The 24,180-nt window shown below is 31.4% G+C and overlaps 1 protein-coding gene across 4 annotated transcripts in view; it reads right to left on the reverse strand.

The window, feature by feature from the left end:
• LOC107442720 (A-kinase anchor protein 7) overlaps window positions 1-24,180 on the reverse strand; it is a 76,002-nt gene that overhangs the window by 41,671 nt on the left and 10,151 nt on the right. For 3 of the 4 annotated variants that reach the window (XM_087154756.1, XM_087154754.1, XM_043048030.3), the window contains exons 3-6: window positions 19,768-19,904; window positions 16,333-16,435; window positions 13,137-13,307; window positions 2,152-2,296 (exon numbers count right to left, since the gene is read on the reverse strand). In XM_087154756.1, the coding sequence (XP_087010882.1) occupies window positions 2,152-2,296; window positions 13,137-13,307; window positions 16,333-16,435; window positions 19,768-19,904 (556 nt within the window). The remainder of the gene's footprint in view (window positions 1-2,151; window positions 2,297-13,136; window positions 13,308-16,332; window positions 16,436-19,767; window positions 19,905-24,180) is intronic. The other variant, XM_087154755.1, reaches the window with a different exon arrangement.

Below are 24,180 nucleotides of genomic sequence, written 5' to 3' on the forward strand. Positions count from 1 at the left end.
AACAAATTTTTCTAATATTGTTCAATAAATTAAGCAACTTCAAAAAAATTTTGTAATTACTCCCATAGACAAAGCTAACAATAATGATGCAATCTTCTGTAAAAAATTCTATATTGAACTTTTAAATATGGAATTAAAAAATAGTAAAAATTTTAAACTTAGTAATTTCAATAATAATGTCATTAAAAAAATTTTAGCTTTATATAAGAGACTAAAAATTAAAATTAGTAATATACAATTTCCTTACTTAATTATCAGTCCTAAATTTCATAAAATTCCTGTAAAATTTAGAACTATCACATGTGGATCTAATACTTATCTAACTAAACAATAGCATTCCCCTTTCCAAATTAAAAAATGTCCTTTCAAATTATTACTATGATTTTAAAAATATCCTTTGTTACGATTTTGATTATTGGGAAATTCTGAATAATTTTTGTCTTTTTAATAATTATCTTTACAATGGAAAGGATATTTTTCTTCTAATTGATGGAATACCACAAGGATCTAATTATTCAACTCTCTCAGCTAACTTATTTCTGCATTATTATGAAAAAAATTATGCTCCTAGCATTAAATTTGTTTTCAGATATATTGATGACTTAATAATCTTTAATTTTCAAGATTATACTATTTTATTAAATGGTATTTACCCCGAGGAATTAATCTTGCTTTGTAATCATGATGATAATATTAATTTCAATTTTTCAGATTTGGGTATTATAAAAGAAGATATCTGCTTTGTTGATTTATACGATAAAAGAAATGATTTTAATTTTAATGTAAATACATTTATTACTTGGAATTCTAATGTTTCTAGGAGCATCTATTTAAATACCACTTACAATGAAATGAATGAATATTTATTTATCCAAAAAAAAAATCGATAAACTCTTTCAAAATTTGATAAATAACAATGGATACCCAATTAAAGAAATAAAATTCTATATAAAATCATTGAGTCAATCGTATATTATTGTAGATATATATACAAAAATTTTTCTTTGTTAATTTATATAATTTTCCCATGTACAAATCCATTTCGGGTAAATCCATGGCCAAAAGTATTTACTAAAATTTTCTTTGTTAATTTGTATAATTTTTCCATGTGCAAATTCATTTTGGCCAAATCCGTGGTTAAAATGATTTACTCAAAAATTTCTTTATTAATTTACACAATTTTCCCATGTGCAAATCCATTTTGGGCAAATTCGTGGCTAAAATTATTTACTAATAAATTTTGTTGTTAATTTATACATTTTTTACATGCGCAAATCCATTTCGGGCAAATCCGTGGCTAAAATTATTTACTAAAAAGATTTCTTTGTTAATTTAGATAATTTTTCCATGCGCAAATCCATTTCGGGCAAATCCGTGGCTAAAATTATGTGCAAAACAGGCAATTCATGTTTTTATTTTTTTTCTTAAATAAATATTTATTTTCTAAAATTACTTATAGTCAACTTCTTTAAATTATCCAGTATAATATTACCTTGCGCACCTCCATTTTCGGGCCCATCCTTGGTAACTAACAAATCAAACGCACTTCCGTAATGCAGTAAGAATGCACACTAAAACAAAACTCTTCTAGTTATGCCTCTATCTCAATTTGCACTTTTGTTTTCATATTTTGCAATCTGGCAATCATGTTACGAAAATATTTTAAATCATTCATGAAAAATTTCCCGTTCATATAAGTTCATTTGATTTGGCTACTCGCTTTATAGATTATGTTATATTCTGTTTTTTCTTTATATTCTATTTTCTATTTTTATGTGTTATTTTTACTTATTGTATTCTATTTTATTTGTCTTAATTTCTGTAAAACCTTTTTTTGGTGTTCCTCACACTATTGTATTGATATATTTTGCTTTGGCTATATTGATACAATATTGGAAAGCACTCTTTTTGCGGATATAATCGTGTAGGCTGATGAAAAGATTATATCTTTTATTTTCTACATTTTTTAAAAGAATTCTATCCTTTTTTTCGGATTCCCCCCTCCCCAGTTTTTGTTATTTTCATTATTAATTTTCTTTTCCCCCCTTTTTTCATTAATCTGTAATTTTCCTTTGTTTTATCTTCATTTTAAACTTATATATAAGTTCATCTTGAACTTTTCATAAACTTATACATAATGACAATACTTACAGAAGAACAATTCATCTCCAGAATAATAACCTAAAGTTGTTTTTCGGCCTTGCATTTTCAGTAACTGAAGACTTTTAATCGTATCACAACCTAAGTATAAATCAGCAAAGTCTTCATACCATAATGGATTAATTTTTTTGATTTTCTAAAAAGATAAAAGACTTTAATTTTCTATATATATATATATATATATATATATATATATATATATATATATATATATATATATAAGTAGTATGGGACAGGTAAACTTTTTTGTATATCTTCAGTAAAAACAATCCCCCTTAAAATTCAACAGAAAAAAATAAATAAATACATTAAGTGAATAATGAAACAAAATATCTAATATTACTGTTTGAATTTTAAAAAAATAACTAGAAATAATGAATATTTTTAGAATTTAACCCGCCGTTTGGTGAATGGGTGGCGTTTTGTCTTGGTGAATTCGCTTGCGTGGGTCAAGGACCTACTAAGCTATGCTGGTGGTAGCGTAGCTACTGGTTGGGCCTCCCAAACTGGACAGGTCAGTGGTGAGACACCATCTAAGAGTAACACTCTTCAGGTTAGGGTTGAGCATAGGGTTAACAACCCTATCTTGTAAGAATCCACTTGTTACAGAAACTGAAATCATGCAGACCCATCTCTCTGAAGTGAATGAAAGCCTTTTATCAAATATGTCCTTTCCAGTTAGTATGAATCCTGGTTGTGAAAGCCAATTAGAAGGACAAACAAGGTTTAAAACCTACATCAAAAGAAGATCAAACCAAAAGGTGGTTTGTTCATTTTAAGGAAACCTTAAATAGACCAAATCCTGCTGTTTTGGAAGACATTACAGCAGATGCAACCAGGCAATTAGACATAGAGACAGGTCCAATAGCTCAGCTTGAGGTGAGGTAAGCAATAAAATTTCTAAAACATTGGAAAGCTGCTGGCAGCGATAACCTACCTGGTGAACTTTTCAAGGAAAGTTTAAAAACTACAATCAAAGCTTTAACTGACCTGTTAAATAAAATCATGAAAAACGAAGAGTAGCCTAATGACTGGGGGGAGTGGGAGGTCTACAGATAAAACTACCAAAAAAAGGTGATTTGACGATATGTGACAACCGGAGAGGAATCACTTTGTTAAATGTATGTAGCAAAATTTTCACTACAATAGTGCTGGAAAGAATGAAATTGTCAAAAGCCTGTGACCAATGCAAGCAGTTTTCAGAGCTAATAGATCATGTGTCAACCACATTGCGACATTAAGGATAATAGTCCAACAATCTATTGAATGGGAATCAAATATATACTTAACCCCTTAACTGCCGAGTAAAATTAACGTGATTCACTCCCCAGTGCCACCGTTTTTCGCTCAAGTGCACTTTCTTACACGGTGTTTTGGTGGGGGAAAATGATGCACGCTTTGCAATTTAAAAACAGTTTACTTTTACAAGAAAAAGGAAGGAAATAAAATACAAAATTTAAATTAAATAATAAAAATACTATATAAAAGATGTTAAAACTTAGCTGTTGTATGATAACTCCTGAAACATGGTTGGACACATAAACCAACATCACATTCATCGCACTGATAGCGGGATTCACGACGAATATTTTCTCTTGAACAAACAGCACATTTTCGCGATGCATTTTTCTTTGAAGACGTTGATGGAAAGAATAAAAAGCACCAAATACATACGGGAAACGAAAGCGAAAAAAGAATAAACCCTACCTTACTCAAATAAATACACACAAGCGATTAATACGATATCACTTTTCCATAACATCCTTTTTCCATTCCCCCTCCTCCGAAATTAGTAATACATTCGCAAAGCAAACACTTTCAAGGCCATTTTACTGCATTCTGAAGTAGGGGGTGTAGTTCTATTTACAGCAACGCAATGCAAAGCATCGTACTTCGGGAAAGCGTATATATACGCCTGCGGCAGTTAACGCATCGTCTTGCCGAGACGTATATATATGCCCGCGGCAGTTAAGGGGTTAAATTTCAAAGATTTTGAAAAGGCTTTTGACAGTTTGCACAGAGAAATACTCAGGAAACTGCTGAAGTACTATGGAATTCCCACATGTTTTGCAAACATAATCAGAAATATATATAAAAATTACAATATACCAGTTATCCATGCCAGCCAACAATCAGAATCGTTCAAGGTTGATTTTAGTGTCGGACAGGGTTGCATACTCCTTCCAACAATCTTTTTAATTGCTATTGACTGGATTACGAAGAGAGTATTAGCGGATAAAATGAGTGTAAGATGCAACCTTGCTGAATATCTTTCTGTTCTTGATTTGCAGATGACTCATGTTTACTGACCAACACCCCTTAAGACACATAAACAAAGATAAACATTTTAAACGTAGAGGCAAAGAAAACAAGGTCATTTTGACTGGTCCATGGCTAAGGGTAATATGCTGCTTCATTTGATTGAGAAACCATGAGAGCTGAAGACTGACTAAACCTCGAAATTTGCATACAGTCATTAGCTGAGTGTGACATTAAGTCACAGCCTAATTTCTAAATATCCCGTTTTATTAATCAAAATACTTTACTTTTGGCTTTTCTTCTAATTTTTTAATTTAAATAAAAAAAAAATAAAAAATTTCTTCAAAATTTTTTTTTCACCGGCTGTGGGTATAATGTGACATTAAGTCACAGCCTAATTTCTAAATATCCCGTTTTATTAATCAAAATACTTATTTTTTCGGCTTAATTTATAATTTTTGATACAATTTTTATTGTCTTCATCTTTTTCTTCTCGCCCCTTAACGCGTTAGCGCAATGAGGACATTTTCCCCAGGAAGCTCCTTGCACATTCCTCAGACACTCCTTTTCTTGGAAAAAAGCTGTCGGCGACCTTTGATGTCAACTCATGTTTTTAGTTACTGTACGGTTGCCGTTAGTATTTAATTATGCTTAAATTTAAGGGGTTAGTCAACTCACTTCAATTCGCTCCTTAAGCTCGATTTTTTTGCTTTTTAGGAAGTTTAACTTCCACTTCTAGTGATTTCTTTAAATACCGCCCATTTCTGGGAGCGGGAAACATTCGATATTCATGTGTCCACCTTAACTTACGATCCCTTAACAGGGGTTTTTCATTTTCACCCCCTCCTCTCTTTGGAGAGACGGAGTTTTTGTTGTCTGTTTAAAATACATGACGGAGATGTTCCACAGTTTTTCTTCCACCCCCTCGTGGGTGTTTACGCTGACATTTCATGGCGATCTTCATCGTGCATAATTTTTTATTGAAGTAAACATCATCCTTTTCTTACACCCCCCATGGGTGCTTGTGAGCTGTCCGAGCTCGGCCGTGATGAAATCCTTTCTTCGCCATGCAGATGTTTTTGAAAAGATGACTCCAGCGGCATCCCACTCCCGCGTTCCATGAGTTTGGTTACATCTCGAAAGTTTGGTATGAAAATGCCAAATGTGATTTGAAGAAGCGGTCCATAGTCCTCCACTGATGGCCTATCCTTTTTAATCATATGCCAGAAGTTAGTGTGCTGATGTTTATTGTTTTTGTGGCTGTCCCCCCTTTGATGTCATGCTCTACTATAATCCAATTTAACAAACCATCTGCTGATGTTAAAAAATAAAACGAACAGTTGTTGGATCAACCAGAACTCATTTATTCTGTGTCCTTTTTAAGAACATTCATGTTTTTTTCCAGCACTTTAGACATCCCAAGGTAAACCTGCAACAGGTATGTGAAACTCCATTACAAAGACATCTTGATTTTTATTGTGTTTTCTTCTATGTTTTTATCTTTAAGGGTTATTGCTCACATCGCATAAATTTGATTGTTTTTTTAGTTTCGGCCAATCTTTTAAATTTTAACAACTACCATTTTATAACACTGAGCATAATGGAACGGCGTTCAAGACTTGAATGACCCTACCAGTAGAATACACTCCCAACATATTTAGTCCGTTCCGCCCAGGAACACCCCCTCGCCACCATGAGGCTGACTGCAAGACTAGAGGGGGGACAACTGCCCAAGTAAAGTGGTTCTTTACAAGGTTGACATTTTACCTTTAACTATGATATTTAAGATAAATTCTGTTGAATATTTTAATAATTTTATGAGCCCTGGTGATTGTAATAAGACTACTAACTATATTTTAAATTGTTCTTCTTACATTAAACCAATATTGGACTATGGTTCAGAAATCCTTGCTACTGCCTCGGACAGTGAGTTATCAAAGCTCAATTTGGTTCAAAATAAAGCACTAAGACTCATCACTGGTTCTGCTATTTCATCCCCTATTCCTGCCATGCAGCTACAGACAGAAATTTATAATTTATCTGACAGACGAACTTATGCTGCCCTTTCTCTTGGTGAAAGATTGTTGAGAAAGGAGCACTTTTGGCAATATTACATTCTTCCTCAAACTAGACTTAAATCTCAACATTCTTTTCTTTTTGAGTACCAGAGACTTGCAGAGATCTTTGAGGTCTCCAACTCCAAACTTTGCATCTATAGGCCGCCTGCTTTTACAGGCCTTTTGAGATATGCCACTGCTAGATTTGACTTGGTACAGCCTGTCTGGAAATCGGACTTCCATCAGACTGAGTTGTATCCTATTGCTCTGGCCACTATACACGAGAGATACGCTTGTCAGAAATGGATACGCCACTTTTTCAACTGGAAGAGCTGGAGCCAGCGCTTACTCCAAATATTTCAGCCTTAGAGAACCTCTTGACACTTGGGCAGATAATTTTGATGGAGAAATGTTTGCAATCCTTATGGCTATTACAGCTATTGGTGAACCATCTGAACAAAACATTGTTATCTTTGTCGATTCTCAGGCTGCGATTCAGACCATTTCTGCATATAATTTATACCCCCTGAACTTGAATCTGAGTGTAAACAACGAATCGACTCTCTTCTTTGTTTTGGAAGAGAGGTAGTCTTCCAATGGATCCCTGGCCATTATGGCCTCTACGGAAATGAATGGGCTGACATGTTGGCTAGAGAGGCTTCAGCATTACATCCACCTTCTCACCCAGTTCCTCTTAGAAATGCAAGGCGGCTTCCTAAGAGTAAATTCAGACACAGAGCAATATCTGCTCTTAGGGACTTAGCTGATGGAAAATTCTGGGCTACCCTTCTTGATGGCCAGCAGCGCTCTCATCTTTCCCTCCTTTCCAGGGCCGAGGGAGCTACTTGTCTTAGAATAATTACTGGACATGACTACTTGCAGGCCCATCAATTTAAAGCAGGTGCCTGTCCAGGCCAAATTTACTACCGTTTAGCGGTACCTTCACAAATTCAACTTAAGGAAAAACGGTAGTTTCACAAAATACTTTTTCTTAAAATTTTATTTTTGCATCCCGTAAGAAACGAAAAATCCATATTTTTACCATGTTTTTGTGTTGATTTTTTAATATAATTCTTAATTTTCACAAATTATGTCTACATTTTCACAAAATAGGTATCTCTCAAAAAAAAAAACTAGACAGACCCCTGTAAAGTTAACCTGGTCAATTCACCTCTTTGTGTGCTCTGTAACACTTCACTTATGACTGGGGAGCATCGATTTGATTGCTCCTCTCTTCTTGACATTCGTTCCTGTGATGACTTTCGTGCCCTCTCATTTTCTGGAGCTACTTCACTATTGTATGGGACTGCAAGACGCCTTATGTCTGAGAAGACAATGGCGGGCGTAATTTAAAAAAAATATATTTTTAATTGGAAAAGCATTTAAAGAGAGACACACCACTTGATCATGGGGAGAAACATGGTTTTATGAATTTTAAAATTATTCCATTGTTTACTTTTAGTTGTCACCTACAGCATAATTTGAGAACATCAGTTTCAACGAGGATTTGAAATCCCGTGCAAGTAAGCAGGATGATCATTCTGAACTCCTAAACTAGTTGACTCTAGAAGTCATTAATACAGTGCAGAACCTCTTATCCGGAAATCAGAAAACCGGAAAACCAGATAACCGGAAATTAATTTTCTTCCATTAAAAGAAATTTTTTTTCCTGCAAGATTTTGAGCCCATTTTGTTATTTAGAGCGCACGGCATATCGACTTGACGAAAGAACTGATTTAGAGGACGGATCAAAAGCCCTTTGTAGACGAATCTCACATTAGCACAAATAGCTTATATATGTTATTAATGTTAATAATAACATTCATAACATATATAAGCCTGTATATAATTTTTATTTCATAATTTCTTTCCTTATTTAAACTTAAGTGTATTATTATTTATCATTTTTTATTATTTCCAAAACTATTTCAAAATAATTTTTTAGTTTCGTTTTATAAACATTAAAAAAACGGTATTTTGTAGCGATTCAGAAAACCGGAAAAATCAGTTATCCGGAATCGCGATGGTCGCGATCGTTCCGGATAATCGGTTCTCTACTGTAATATCCCTTCTGAAGCCTTGGCTACACAGATTTGAAGATGGTAGAGTTGGGAGTGGTGTTTTCATCAGCAACTCCAAGGAGGAAATAAAATATTATATCCGTAAACCTGAATTTTGTTCAGTTTCTAGGTCAGAAATTATTGCTATTGGGAGCGCTCTTGAGTTTGCACTTACTACTGATTATAGTAGTATTTGGATTTTGACTGACGGTAAAAGTGCCATCCAATACCTAAAACGTTGGCCAAAAATATATGATAAACCTGACCAGGATTTTCTAGTACTTCTTTCTGAGCTAGGCCTGAGGAAATCAGTATGCCTCCAGTGCATTACTTTGCAGGTTGGGGAGTACAGTAATAAGATTGCAGATACTGTTGCTAGAAATGGTTTTGATTTACCGATCGCCAACTCTGTTGAGCTAACTCCTTCGGAAATCCACTCACTCCACAAAAGTAATTTACTTTCAACTGGTAATCTACAAAGACTCAGGGCCTGTCTCTGTTATGCAGTGGCCCTAAGGCTCTACAATCGGCCTTGGCAAGGTTCAGAAGCGGTCACTTGAAATGCATGAAATTTCAGAATAGGGAAGATTTTTTCTCCTTGCTCCTGTTCTTTTCCTGCTAGTCCTACTCACCTTCCTAATCGCTTAGGAGTCTTCTGGAGGCTGCTGTTGGTTGAGCAGAAGAGTTTCAATATTCTAAGGCGACGTGGTTCTTTGGACCTGGTGTAGGCTTTCTTACACCAGGAGGATGAATAGCAACAACAAACAGAGTTTATTATCAAACAAAATAAAACTAATATTTGGAAAATTAATCCTAAACAATTAAATGCCATATTCTTAGAAAATAATAGTCTAGAATAGGTTTGCAGTTTTATGTATCTTGGAAGTATAATTAACAACAAAGGAGGAACTGATGAAGAAATATTAAATAGATTAAACAAAGCCCAAAGTAATAATGAATTTGGAATAGCAATAAATTCTAAAAAAAAACAAAAACACAACAAAAGTTAGAATTTTCAATACTAATGTTAAATCTGTCCTAGTATATCGATCTGAGGCATGGCACTGCAATAAAAATAATACGAAAAACTTCAAGTATTTATTAACAACTGTTTAACAAGAATATAGCGTATCAAGTGGTTCCATAAAATTTTTAATGCAGAAATCCTTAGAAAAGCAAAACAGAAACAGATTGATCAGGAAATAAAAAAATAACGTAATGGAAATGGATTGGTCATGCTCTACGTAAACTTGAAAAATTTTAAGTACACCAAGTTTTTTATTGGAACCCTCAGGGCAATAGAAAATGAGGAAGACCTAAAAATACATGGCACAGGAAAATTGTAAGCGAATTAAAAACAACAGGAAAAACATGGAGAGGGGCAAAATATCTGGCCACAAATAGTGAGAGGGGGAAAGCTATGACAGAATCCCTATGCTCCAATTTGGAGCAAAGTGGAATATATGTACGCTAGAATTTAAAATAACCTTAAACATATTTATAAAAACTTTTTTTAATTTTTATAACCGTTGTTGAACAGTTGACCCAATTTTCAGGTTTACGACTACTAATGTTCAACTATGTAGATTTGTAATTTCAACTATGTAGATTTGTAATGCAGGTTAGCCTGACGGCAAAGGGATGTTAACCCATGATCCGTCTACCACTGACGATATTTTGTGTCATCAAGTCAGTGCAAGCCGGATGCGGAATTCGTATAGACTAGCCATGGCTGGGATTCAAACCTGGTTCACCTCATTGGAAGGAAAACACTCTATTCCCATAGCCATCGCATCACATCTGAAATTTATATTTCATTTTTAAGTTTGACAAAACTGTTTACAGACAAACTTATCTATTTGAAAATTAAGGCAATATTCTAAAGAAATGTTTATTACTGTTCTATTTTTTCAAACTTGTGATTAAATATATACTTAGTAATGACAGTTATTTATCAAAGTTCTTAAATGAATGAACAAGATTCCTCTGTACATTTTAAACTAAAAATAATATACCGTATTTTTCGGCGGAAGCGCCGCGGCGCTTTCGAAAAAAAAGTTGTTTTTTTCCTACATGCGGCGCTTCCGACGAAATATTTTTTAGTAGCAAAAAAATTTTTCAAGGAAAGTTATTTAAGATGAAATCATTTTCTGAGAGAAAGACTATTAAAAAAAAAATTAATAACGAAGTCGACGAAATATTCGCCCGTATCGCGATCTGCTGCAGAACATCGGCAATTGTAATTTGAGCGAACAGAAAAGGAAGTAATAGGACCCTAAATCCGACACTCACGGGACTGACGAAATGCCGATTTTTGGATCTCTTTCGGAAATTCCAATATGGGCCCCTAATATTACTATAATTCAATTCCATTGTTAATTTCAGAAAAACCGATAAATTTAGTCAAGTTTCGATCGTAGATTATGATGGGGTGAATTTAAAACTGGCCCATCTAAAGAAATTTTACTAATCAAAATAATAATCTATATAATATAATCAAGAAGAAATATTTCGAATCCTATGAAGAAGAAATAATCGTTTCTTCTTTGGAGCGAGATCATAGTTCTCGTTTTTTCTTTTAGATAACATTTTGTTTTAACAAAAGACGCTTACCTCGCAAGAAAAAAAAAATTAAAAAAAGCTAACAAGGAACTACAAAAAAAGAAAAAAAATTTAACAATTATTGCTAAGAAACTAACAATGAATAACAACAAAAAACAAGCGAAAAACTAATAACGTTAAAAAAAAAGAAACAAGCAAACAACTATTAGCAAGAAAAAAAACAAGCTCACTATTTACAAAGAAAAAAAAACCAACAAATTAGCAGTTAATAACTAATAAAAAGCGGCAAAATAAAAAATTAATAAATCGAATAAAAAACCGCAAAAGGGATAGAATTCATTTTGTTGTCTACATGGTAGTTTCAATGTCAACTGGGTGTGGCCAATTTATGGTCAAACAGAGGAGGGAGAATTGGGGGCGAATCAGTAAAGTGCAAGCCTAGCTGTCAAGATTGATTGATCAGTTTTTTCCAACTTGCATTTCTTTATTTTGTTCATTGGAAATGCAGATGTTTTTACTTCTCAATTTATTTTAAACTGCTTAAGAAACAGATGTTTCCTTTGACACAGATTTTTTTTTTCAAGCTTCTTTTTTATTTTTAAAAGATAAAATAAAGTAAGTTACTTCAACAGAATAAAATTCCAAATAAAAAGAATATAGCTGATTTTTTTTTTTATCTTATCAATATAAATTTCTTAAAAAAAAAAGAAAAAAAAATTAGATCAGATTAAGTGCTGAATTTTGGAATGCTGGATTAGGGGTCCCATACCCTTTTCTTTTCCCCAACCCCTTTAAAATATAACTGATTGATTTCTCCTAATCAGCTCCAGTAGAAATGACACGTGGAGGAGGTGGGGTACACCCCTCTTTTAAACATTTTCTTCTCTTTCTAGTTGAGTCACATTGGGTTATTTCCATTGAAGGAGAGGGCATTCTACCCACTAAAATTCCACCCCCTAAGATTGTGAAAGTGAAACTTATTTCCTCTTCTCTCATTCCTTCAGAATTTTTTTGGGGCTTGTTTAGTTATTTATTATTCTTGTTATTGTTAGTTATTTCGTTATTATTAGCTGTTTTGTTATTATGTATTAGTTTTTCCTCAAATTGTTAACGGTAATAAATTTTAAAATCTTTTTATTTTAAAATTTTTCATATAATAAATTTTTATTTTACTTTTCTTATTACATTGTTTTACTGATTTCTGTAATCAGTTCAGCGTAGCTACTGCACATATAAATAATTTTTTTGCTGTTCTTTTGTTCTTTGGCGCGGTGCCAACTGGTAAGAACAACTTTATTTTATATCGTTTTGTTGTTTTCGTTTTTTTTTTTTTTGCTGAAAAAGAAATTTTTTATTATAATTTAGAAATTAAAACTTTACTTTATGAAATGCATAAAAAAATTTAATTTTTTATTATACAGATATTCTAAATGGTAATTTAAAGGTCTCTTCTAAAAGGATGCTGATATGCCCGGTTTAGCGCCATTGCGGCGCTTGCGCCGGAGCGGCGCTTTACAATAACTTTTTTTTTAAAAATTTCAATTTTATCGATGTGCGGCGCTTTCGCCGAAAAATACGGTATTTATAAATTTTCTGTAGCAACAGAATTGGAGAAGAAATAACTTACAACTACTTTAAAATTGAAAAAGTTTCGGATGAATAAAAGGTGTTCTGCAAAGACTGTGTTTTCTGATAATGAAAACAGAGCTTCTATTATCAAAAATTGAAGAATCAGAAGATTGCAAGGATTTTCTCATACACCACTAAGGTAACTGAATTATAGGTAGGTGTTCTTCACTTAATGAGCTAGTTGAAAGAAATAGAGGGGTGTTCATTTGTTTTCTTTTTGTCTAAGTTTTCTGGGGGTACATTAGGATTACTGTACTATATATAGTACTGTACTGATAAACATTTTGGCTTCATTGGATTAAAAAAGTGTTGCTGTTTATGCCTAACTTCTTCAGACTTGAAGGTCTATTTTTTAAAAGCAATAATCAAGGTACTAATTTAACTTTAAATAAAAAAATAAGATAATTACCCTTGAAGATTTCTTTTTCAAATCAAGTTTGGCAATAGTCAAGTGAGGTGTAAATTCTTTTCTCTTATCAGTGGAAAAAAGTCCAACTTTCTCTAAATGAATGCAAACCTTCTTTGCCAGATCACATAGTAGCTGATATGAGTTATTTTTTTCCAGTTTTACATACAAAACCTTTTAAAAAAAGAGAGGATGTTTGAACTATCATAATAAAGTAAAGATGGAAACTCCTTTCATACATCAAATATGAAATACAGTGAAACCTCTCGGGAGAGACCACTTTTGTTTCCACAGTAAAATGGTCACTAATGGAGGTGGGTCATTCTTAGGGGCTACCTCTATTGACTTTAAAATGTTATCGAAAGTGCATGATTTTCTACAAATGATTTTAATTTTAGCCAGTGTCATTTTCATGGTGCTTAAATGCCACATGTGTTGGTGTCATGAAAACCAGATCAATGAATAAAATTCGGTTTGAATGATAATGACCCCTACTGATATAATTATGTGTAAAAACAAATTTAACAATTATAAACAATAGAACTATTTCAAATAAATTTATTATCAACTATTATGTTTTTTGCTTAAGTTTGCATTTACTTTTATATCATAAAGATCAGCTTCAAAAGATTAGAAAAGGTTTGTTGTCAAATGCTTAGTTTTTCTAAAACAACTTTTTTTTTCCAATTTAACTTTCAACTTTAAAAATAAATCATTGATAGCATCGTCTTTAGTTCACTCTGATTGTAACATGAGGTTGTAGACCTCTTTCAGAGATCATCATAAAAAGCTCCTTAAATAACAGCCTCACACAAATATTTTGAATACATTTTAATCTACTTATTTGTTCTGTTAATATTTTTTTGCTTTGAAATTTCTTCCTGTTTTCCTATTTGACCTTTTCCTCATTTAGTGCAAAGGTTTGCCTGGTCATTGGGAGAGGTTTTGATGGTCTCTCCTAGAGTTATTTTCAACACAGCGTTTATGGAAAAAATTCTGTGCCTCCCAAAATTGGTCATAAATAGAGGAGGTCGCTGCATGGAGGATATCTTTCCTGGAGTTTCTGGCTTCACTATATTATGAATAGGAATTTCTTTATGGAATAATTTTAATTACTAAAAAGTATATAAAAAGTTCTCCATGATAATTTTTAGAAGCTTTGTTAGAAATTAAGAAAAACTATTTATGTTGGGGATCAAATTAATATTTATGCAAGAAATTACAAAAAAAAGGAAGAAAGAAAGAAAGAAAAAGGTAAAACAGAATGATATTGAAATCTGACAAATGACTTCTAAGAAATGGTAACATTAATTAATCGATAACTGAATAGAAAACATGATTCTTTCTCCCCATAAAAAAATCCTAAAAATAAACTACAATACTTTTTAAGGACAAAACAGTTCTTTGAAAAATGTATAATCTGACAATTAATGCTTAGCACTGTCACATAAAAACAAGACAAAACTTATCATTTTAATCAACTTAATCTGCATGCTATACTTATAATAGTGGATAATCTTTGAAAAATACTCAGCTCGCCTGGTACAGAATTTACATGAATTAGTCAAATGTACTCAATATGTACTTTTTATACAAATAAAAAGAAAATTTTTTAAAATCAAACTCTACAAAAAATCTCATAAAAAATAGAAATAAATATCTTTATTAATTTTATAGGAAATGGGTATTTAATGTGTACGCTGCAGCACACTGCAGTGTCGTAAATTGTTAACATTTCAAGTCTAATATCCCTTAATAGCTGTAACTGATGCCATTGAAAAGGAAAATTTTCAAAACAGAGTTTTGAATAGATGTAGGATATTAGTATTTTGTCTTTTGTAAAAAAGCTATAAGAGTTATTCTCTTTAAAACTTTATTCAAAGTTTTCAGCATTTGTTGCTTTAAAAGACAAATCCTGCTCAAAAATCCAAATTAAACTCAAAAATCAAAAAAGAAATCTGAAGAGATGAATCAAGTTTTATTCCACGATTTTCAAAGTTTTATAGAGAGCAGCAAGTTCACCAATCACACTCAATAAATTCTAACTCCAGTATGCAGCTGTGCACCCAGGATAAGGTTTTTAGGGTTTAACCCCCCAAGAAACTGTCAGCAATTTTTTTTTTAAATCATTAATTCAATTTTCTGAAATTCATTTATATGAAAAAAGTCTTAAAATTAATTTTTATTTCAGGACAGAAGTAAAGTTTTCGTTCTTTTTAAGTAAAAATATCTCCAAACAAAATATATTATCAGAACAGTTTGGCAGGCATTTTTTTCTTTTTTTTTTTAACCTCTTTCATTTCTCAAAAAGAGATTTCACTATGTAAAATTAAGTAAGTAAAAATTAAGTAGTAATTACTAAGGTTCTGGCAAAATATTTTTCCAGAGAAAATGAATTAAAGGAAAATTTTTTAAAACAAAATAGAATTTCTATAAAGCTTTGTCAAAATTTAAGAGCATAAAATTTGCATATCAGACATTTGAGTGTGCAAAAGTATATCAGTATTTGAGTATATATCAGTTTAAATTGTTTATATTAGAGAGGAGCAAAATTCTTTTAATAGTAATTTATTAAAATGTTAATATATTACCTTATTGCCACTATGAAAAATATTTTCTGAAACTACAGAAATTTCATTGCATTGGGAGGTATACAATGGGGTAAATTACTATGACAGCCTCAAAAGGTTCATTCTTACTGATTAACCTAATACAAACACGTTTCAGGCTAGCAGTGCAAATGTGTGGGTGGTCGTTTGCAGATTTTGCAGTAGCATTACAATGTATTAAAAGCACAAAAATTTTAACAATTCATTGCTCAAGATTTGAAAATAGCAAAATTTTGATTTCCCATTAATTGATCAAAAAAGTACCACCTTTGACTCCTAAAAAGTGTTAGAATAACATTGAATTCTATGGAATCGCAAATGTAATATTTTTTATCTATATTTAACTTAGATTTAACCATTATATAATTAAACAGAATACGTTTCTACAATGCATATAAAGAAGATAATTAAAAGCTACAAGGAGATTAGAACTTGAAAATTGAACTTTCAGGATTAAAAAATTATAAAAGAATTTCTTTTGCTCAAATTTTTATTTTATTTTACTTACTTATTTATTTTGAGTGTGCTAATTTTTTAAAACTACTTTCGAAGACATAAAAGATATCAGAAATTAATGCCTTGTAACTCACTCTATTTTGAAAATGGCCAAGACCACAGAATTCCAACCTCACAGGCTCATTACTAATAATACTATTGTATTCTTGATAAACTGCACTTAGTGCTTTAATGGCTCTGAAATAACAAAAAAAAAAGAAGTTGAATTTTATATTCAAATATTATCTGAATTTGTTAATTTCTAACTTATCCGACTACATTTTTTTTGGTAAGATTTATGCATTTATTCCCTTATTAACTATGAAGTGTGTGGAGTATGCTTTGTTAACTAACAGGTTTCACACAAGAACAGGAGTAATCACTACCAACTCTCAGGAACTGCTTTAGATCTCTTATCGTAGAAGGATTTTTTTTCTTGCTCTAACTTACTCAAAAGCAAGCCTGTTACTTTTGCTTCTTTAACCAGTCTGAACATTTTTTTTCTTTCTTTGTCAAATCATCATTATGTACTTTTAGCACGATAGGCAAGTTTTTGCAAAGGATGGGAAAAACTGTGGTAGAAATCATCCTGGTAAAATTAAGCTTTTTTTTTATGAAATTAGAGCAAAAATGGTGAAATTCAATTTCTTCTTGAAAAATAACATTATTTCTAATTAAAAAAAAGTTCAAATTTAAAAATTTAATCATTCCAAAATATGAAGTTATCAGAAAATACAAAAATTCTCTAAAATAAACAAATGTTAAATTTGAGTTTTTAGATTTTTAATATTTTAAAAATACAATAAATGTACAAATTTAACTTTCAAACATACTTATTTTATCATTGCATAAAGTTTTTGTCATCTCAATATTGCAGAATAAAAGATAAGCTTGGAAGATAAGCTTACCTTTATAGTCATTGATAATCTTTTAACTATTTAAGTTTAAACTTTACTATTAACCATTTAATCATCTTTTAATATAAAAGGAAAGTATCAGTTCTGTACATATCAGTAAGTACGGAAATCCCCTAAAATAAACAAATGTTAAAATTCAGTTTTCAAATTTTTAATACTTTAAAGGTACAATAAATGCACAAAATTAACTTACAAATAGGTACACTTATTTTATCATCACCTAAAATTTTTGTTGTCTCAATATTGCAGAGTAAAAGATAAGCTTGGAACTATGATTTATTGTAAGTCTGAAAGGAGTATTGTTACCTTTTAACTATTTGAGTTTAAACTTTACTCTATTAATTGTTTAATCATCTTAATTATAGAACAGGAGACTTAGTCAAATTAAACTTTTCTTGAGCAGGTTTTTAATTATTTTCTTTTAATTAATATGTTACAAGACAACATATATACATGTAATTCATAAAACACAACTAACTTTTTTATTCTCTCACATAATCAAATACTGAAAATAGGTCTGGCTCGTTAAAGTAAACTAAACTTACCACTCTTAATATAATAATTGCAACAGTCTATTTCAAATTTTAGAGAAGACAAATGAAAAAAAAAATTATTTGCACTAATTTTTAATATATATACATATTAACAATTAATAGAAATACAGTAGAGAACCATTTATCAGGTATCCAAATAACAGGAAAAATTTTGCTCGATTTTCCCGCCATTTTAAACTAGAACGATTATGAAAAAAAGCTGAAATTGGACTCATCCTTGAAGTTGAGCAGAGGAAAATGTGAGGAAGGGGAGAATTATTTTCCCCATTTACCCAGAGAAACATAATTTCTTCCGTGACCTTGAAGATCGAGAGGAGGCAGGGAAGGGAGGAATATTTTATTTTCTCCTTTAGGCCGTCAATCAAACTCAAAGGAGTGGCATGCTGATTTCGTTTTCTTTTTGATTTACGAGGGGGTGGGGAAAATGCATTGCACATGCATATCAGTGAACAGAAGATGAAAGAGAAAAATATATTTATCTATTTGTCATCGCTTAATAAAAATAAAATCTTTTTCGTTTTAATAAATTCTGATTCTTTGGAAGTGCAGTATCATTTGCAAGTTTTTCTTGATGTGGAATCACACCTGTTTTAATTAAAAATCGTGTTTTCATAAAAAAAATAAAGGGAAAATTGTTTATTAATTTAAACATACGATTATTTTATGAAGCAGATTGCAGTTTTGTTTTTCTGATTCTACTACGTTTTTTTTTCTTTCCTTTCACGATAAATTTCGCACTCAATAAATTATTCATAAATTTTATCTTGTGTTTTTTTTTTTAATTCCATTGTTCGTGCCTTGTTCCGGGTTTTAATATTTATGCTAGTGCCTTTTTTAACTATCGTTTCAGTACGATAATTTTCAAGTGTTGTTTTTATTTAGATTAATAAGTTTTCCTTTTATTTTATTGGTCCCCCCTTATAATTAGGTATGAAATATACTGTGTTATTTAATCATTGGTTTTGTTCATATTAGTTAATTTATGAATTGTAATTATTTTTAAAAAATAAGTATGAGAATTTTATATTTTTCAAACTTGTTTTTCTTGTCTAAAATTAAAATTTTTTTTATTCTTTTAAATGTTATTTTTCTACCATATTTTTAAAATTTTTTTTTTTTTTTAAATTTAGGAGTGCTTTTCTTTTTCTCTTACTTTAAAATGTGTTACACTTTTTCCTTGTAATTCGGGTTCGATAAAACATCGTTTAACGACACTTTTTGGTCAAACCAGAAAACTGGGAAATTCAGACATCCGGGATAGCGATGGTCCCAAGCATCCCGGATAATTGGTTCTCTACTGTACTTAAAATTTATTTTTCATGTTTAGATTATGTATTAAAATCAGATATTCCTATAATAGATTTAAATATATAAGTATTATGTTACAATATGTAATCAATCAGTAATTTTCAGTTAATTAGCTTTTGCTGGTTTCAACCAATTTTTGCCAATGTAATGGCAAAATCCCCTTTTAATAAGCAAAATGCCTAACCCTGAATTTTAAATTAATTGTATATTAAATTTAGTGAACCTTTCACCATTTCTTTATCTAAATTGCTAGATATATATTTTAACCCTTTACTTGACATTTCTGATATGATGTGTAATCAATTAAACTAATTAAAAAACAAATTAAAAACTTTGCAAGTTTTGAGTAAAAAGAGGGCAAAATAAAATGAATTTTATGGAATAAATTCTTAATTTTCCCCAAATATAAGTTTAAGATTTGTGAAAATACCACTGAGTATTATAACAAAAAAATACCTCGGTAAAAGCAAGAGATTGATTGTAATTTTTAGCAAAGCAAGGTTATCAAAAATAATATTTTACGATACTTCAAACAAGCATATACATGTTTTTCAAATACATTTGTTTATAAATTAAAAGTTACATAACACTATCTTATAAACATAGAATTAATTAGAATAAAATTTCTTCTTTCAACATTACGGTTCAAACTTATATATATGTTGGTTTTTAAATAGCTAACTTCTGAAAGGTAATTCAAAATCAAAATGCAATAAAAAATATGCCAAAAAAAGGTAAAATAATTTTATACTTAGAATAATCATCAGTATCTTTTATATGCAAGACCATTAGAGTAATATGCATAGTACTCCGAGCAATCATACATTTCGTAAGCTGTTCATTCTGTAAAAGCATATGATCTTGAATAAGTTTGACGGAATAATGAACCTAAGGGTAAAAACAAAAAATAAATGGAGAATCTATACTTTCAAACGAGATTTACATTTAGAAAAGTATTTTATCTGTAAGCATAACTTATATTCAGATACAAACTCATAGATAAAAATCAATCTCACATTTCAATGACACATAGTCATATCAAAGAGCTTACACAAAGACAGATACTTATATTATTCATAAAATTTAAAAAAAGTTGACGACAATCAATAGTTTTTTAAAACTCCCTGAAATAGCCACTTTTAGTGGAATCCTGGACTTACAATTTTTTGAACTCTAGATGCCTAATTTTTCGAATTTTTTTTTTATTTGAAATCTGGACAGTGATTGTGAAATTTCATTATGCTGTGACTGTGGAAGTGGACAGAGGAATATTTATCAAGGGAGCCCAGAATTTGTCATACTCTAGACTTCAAATTCAACAAAGTTAAATAATAATAATAATTTGTTAGAAGTCTGGACTTAGAACTTTTAAAAAGTGGATACTGGACTTTTTTTTTTAATGGAAATATGGACTCTTGAATATTTCCAACTTTAGACTTCAAAATTTAGACTCTGGAATTACAAAATTAAATCTTTTGGTCTTAGAAATTGAAAGACCCTGGAAAAAGTTTTAAAAAAATAAATAACTTAAAAAGCTACAAAACAAGTTGAAAATTGTTCCATTTTTCAATTCTGATTCAATTAAGTGTTACTGAAAAAAATTCAAGTTTATAATGTTAAATCTTAAAAAAAAAAAATAATAATTCACACGACCTGTTCAAATGACGTGTATACAAGCCTGATCATTTCTGTGCCTGTCATCAGACAGCTCTGAGCCTCAAGATATCACATCATCATGAAAAGTTGAAAAGATTGATGTGTGCAGTGAACTGACGGGGCTGAAATTACCTAGTGGGAAAAGGATTCCATTGGAAATTTTTTTTTCTGTCTGCATTGAATCCTGATCGTGTGTACAGAAAATGGTCCTGTCAAAAGACTCGATTCTTTTTAAAAATAATCACACTCAAAGCTCGCAGGGCAACAAAGAATGACTGCATCATCCATGCATGGATTTTGCCAACATTTTTGATTCCATAGTCTTTCTAATAGATATTCAAAGTTGGAGAAGTGTGTAATGGATGAGCGACTGGATTTAAACAACCATGTATTTGGTGTCCAATCACCTGTACCAGATTTCTAAAAAATACCAATTTTTTTTTTTAAATTTTCAGCTTTGTAAGATTTGAAGTCTAGAGTCTGAAAAATTCAGTCTATATTTCTAAAAAGAAAAAAAAAATTATTAACCTTGTAGAAATTTAGAAAAAGAATTTTTTTTCTTTGAAAAACTTTTTTTTAACTCAGAAGGATTTGAAGCCTGGAGTCTGAAAAATTTGAAATCAAGATTTCTAAATATAAATATGTATATATATATATATATATATATATATGTACTTGTGAAACCCCGACTTTACGTTTTTGGTCGGACTAGCGATAAAAAACGCTCGAAGCGGAATAACGTAAAATTCGGGTTAAGAAAAATCTATGCATATTTTTAAAAATTTACACCTACCAGTTAAATTAATGGAAAAAATGAGTAATCTTTACTTGCTATTTGTTTTTAGCTACACTTTCATTTACAGCTCGTTCAATACTAACAATTTTTTGCAAATTTGCTTCTTGATTTACATTTGCAAGTAAAAATTGTTTTAGAGTTTTAATGCTTTGTGTCGCTTGATCAGCCGTTGGCACGTCTTCTGTTATTTCATCTTCATCCTCATCAGCACTATCATCGGAATCAGGCATTAAATCACTTATCGAAGGGATTTCTGAAGTAATGAGATCTGTGCCACAGTCGATGTATGCATCATCGACTTCCGGAAGATCAACTTCAGACACGCAACTTTCTTCTTCCAAAGCAACAGCGCCCTCCTCCTCCGATATTGAAAATCCTGCTTTATTAAATCCATTGATAATGCACTTCCGGTCGACACTGTCCCAAGCTGAAGATATCAAATTAAGAGCCTCAAGAACATTAATTTTTGCCATATAAGCATCATGAAAATCACCAGAACCAAGAAACATTAGAGATTTTCTAACCAGTTGCTCCCGGTAACTCTCTTTAAATGATCGGATAATTCCTAAATCCAGTGGTTGAAGTTTGCTCGTACAGTTAGCTGGAAAAAACTCTATTCGCACGTTTTTCAATTTAAGGTTTAAATGAGCAGTGCATTGGTCTAGGAATAAAATTATGTTGCGCTTTTGAAAACTCATTTTCTTATCCAGTTTTCGAAGAAAATTTTCAAATAATGCTTGTGTCATCTATGCTTTTTTGTTTGAAGCATAATCGGTAGGAAAACTCTTGATATTTTTGAAACACCGTGGTTTCTCTGCTCTACCGATCACTAGAGGCGTTAACTTTTGGCTTCCATCGACATTTGCACAGAGCAAAACTGTGGATTTAACTCACAAAGTACAGTATGCTAAAAATCATGAAGTACACAAATAAACTGGAACACATTTATTATTACTTTCAATGTTTAACTTAAATCTAAAATTCTAATTGAATATACAAATATATAAGGGATCATCATCTACAATCTCATACAATCGGCCAAAGACTTAAAAGATGAGTGGGCTGCTCATCCCTCTCCACCGGCATGAAAGAAATTGTTCGTTCTTTTATAGATAACGATTTCGTACGTCACATTGATTGAATGCTTGTTTCTTGAATTCCCTTCACTTCCTTCCTGGAAACGAATCTGAAAAAAAAAAAACTATAACACTAAAGTTTATAACTGGAAACTACTTATTTCCACAAAAACAGTCAAGCGCATTTTTGAAAGCTTTCCTCCATGGCAATTTTCACCTTTAATTGTTAAAGTCTTGTTTGGCAATAGGTTGAAAAACAATCCTGTCTCGTCTGCATTAAATATGTCACTTGGATTATAGCCCTTTAATAAATTTGGCAGAGTTTCTTCTTTCCACTGTTGCACAGTTGTCATATCCACACTATCGGATTCGCCACAGATAGATTTGAAGCATAAATTGTTCCTTTTCTTGAATCGATCGATCCAGCCATTTGATGCACTGAAGCCTTGGAGTTTAAGCCTTTCAGCAATTTCAAGCGCCTTTTCTCTCAGGATGGATCCATTTATAGGAATCTTTGCTGCTCTGGCTTCCTTGAACCAGTTCATTAAAATTTTTTCTAACTCATCATACGGAGATGTTTTAAGGGTTTATCTCTTCTTGGCATATTTTCCGAGTTTTTCAGCGTTTAGTTCTACTGAAGTTTCTTGCTTTAAAATCGTTTGTAAAGTTGAATAAGCAATACCCAAAGATTTAGCAAGATCAACTTTCGTGCCATGAAATTCTTTAGCTTTTTCGACGATTCCAGCCTTTTCGGCCAGAGAAAAGCATTTTCGTTTCGACATCTTCTTCCGAGAAAAGAACACGATGACTGAGGTTTCGAAAGTAAGAAGAAATGCTATAGCTTTCAAACTCAAACAAAACCGACTGAAAATCTCATTTGGTATGCTAGCACAGAAAAAAGGGTGAAACCATTTCTCAAGGAGGAGAATTGAAGAAACGACCACACCTCTCTATTCAAAGTGACTTATCTTCGTATCACAAATAAACAGCGTCAGTAAGACGTCTGGAGTACATGTGAAACTCGATCACTACTGACAGTTGTCTCTCTAATCCCCCCTTTTTCTCTTTTGTTGATAGGGAGCGGGGGAGAAGAGTAGGCGTAGATGTCAGACTTCCATCATTTGTGGTTCCAGTGAATTGTGTCTTCCCCCACCCTTCCGATAGTGACTGAGAGGAAACTTCACCCCTCCCCTATTGACAAATGGACAAAACGGAACAGAAAGAATGCAAGAACTGCTCCATACAGCTGAAAAAGAAGTTTCTCTTTTTCAAAAAACTAGAAAAAAGTTTGTCTGAGAATTATTGAATAAAAAAATTATTTTGATCTGTTTGTAGAAAAACGCATCAAGCAGGATTTTCATAAAAGGCGTAAAGCAAAATCCGGGATTTTTTAACATAGGTAAATTTCACGGATCAGCAGAAAATGACGTAAGAAGCGGGATAACATACAAAACGGACAATGTAAAATAGGGGTTCCACTGTGTATATATATATATATATTTAAACATTTTAACTTTGAAGTCTAGAGTTTGAAATGTTCTATATCAAGGTTTCTATCAAAACAAAAATATTTTTTTTAGAAATTTTGACCTTTAATTCGAATTTTACAAAGATGAAAATTTTCAACAAAAAAAAT

Source organism: Parasteatoda tepidariorum, chromosome 11 (assembly GCF_982258835.1).
Source record: "Parasteatoda tepidariorum strain Cologne lab strain chromosome 11, Ptep-v5.0, whole genome shotgun sequence".
NCBI lineage: Eukaryota > Metazoa > Arthropoda > Arachnida > Araneae > Theridiidae > Parasteatoda > Parasteatoda tepidariorum.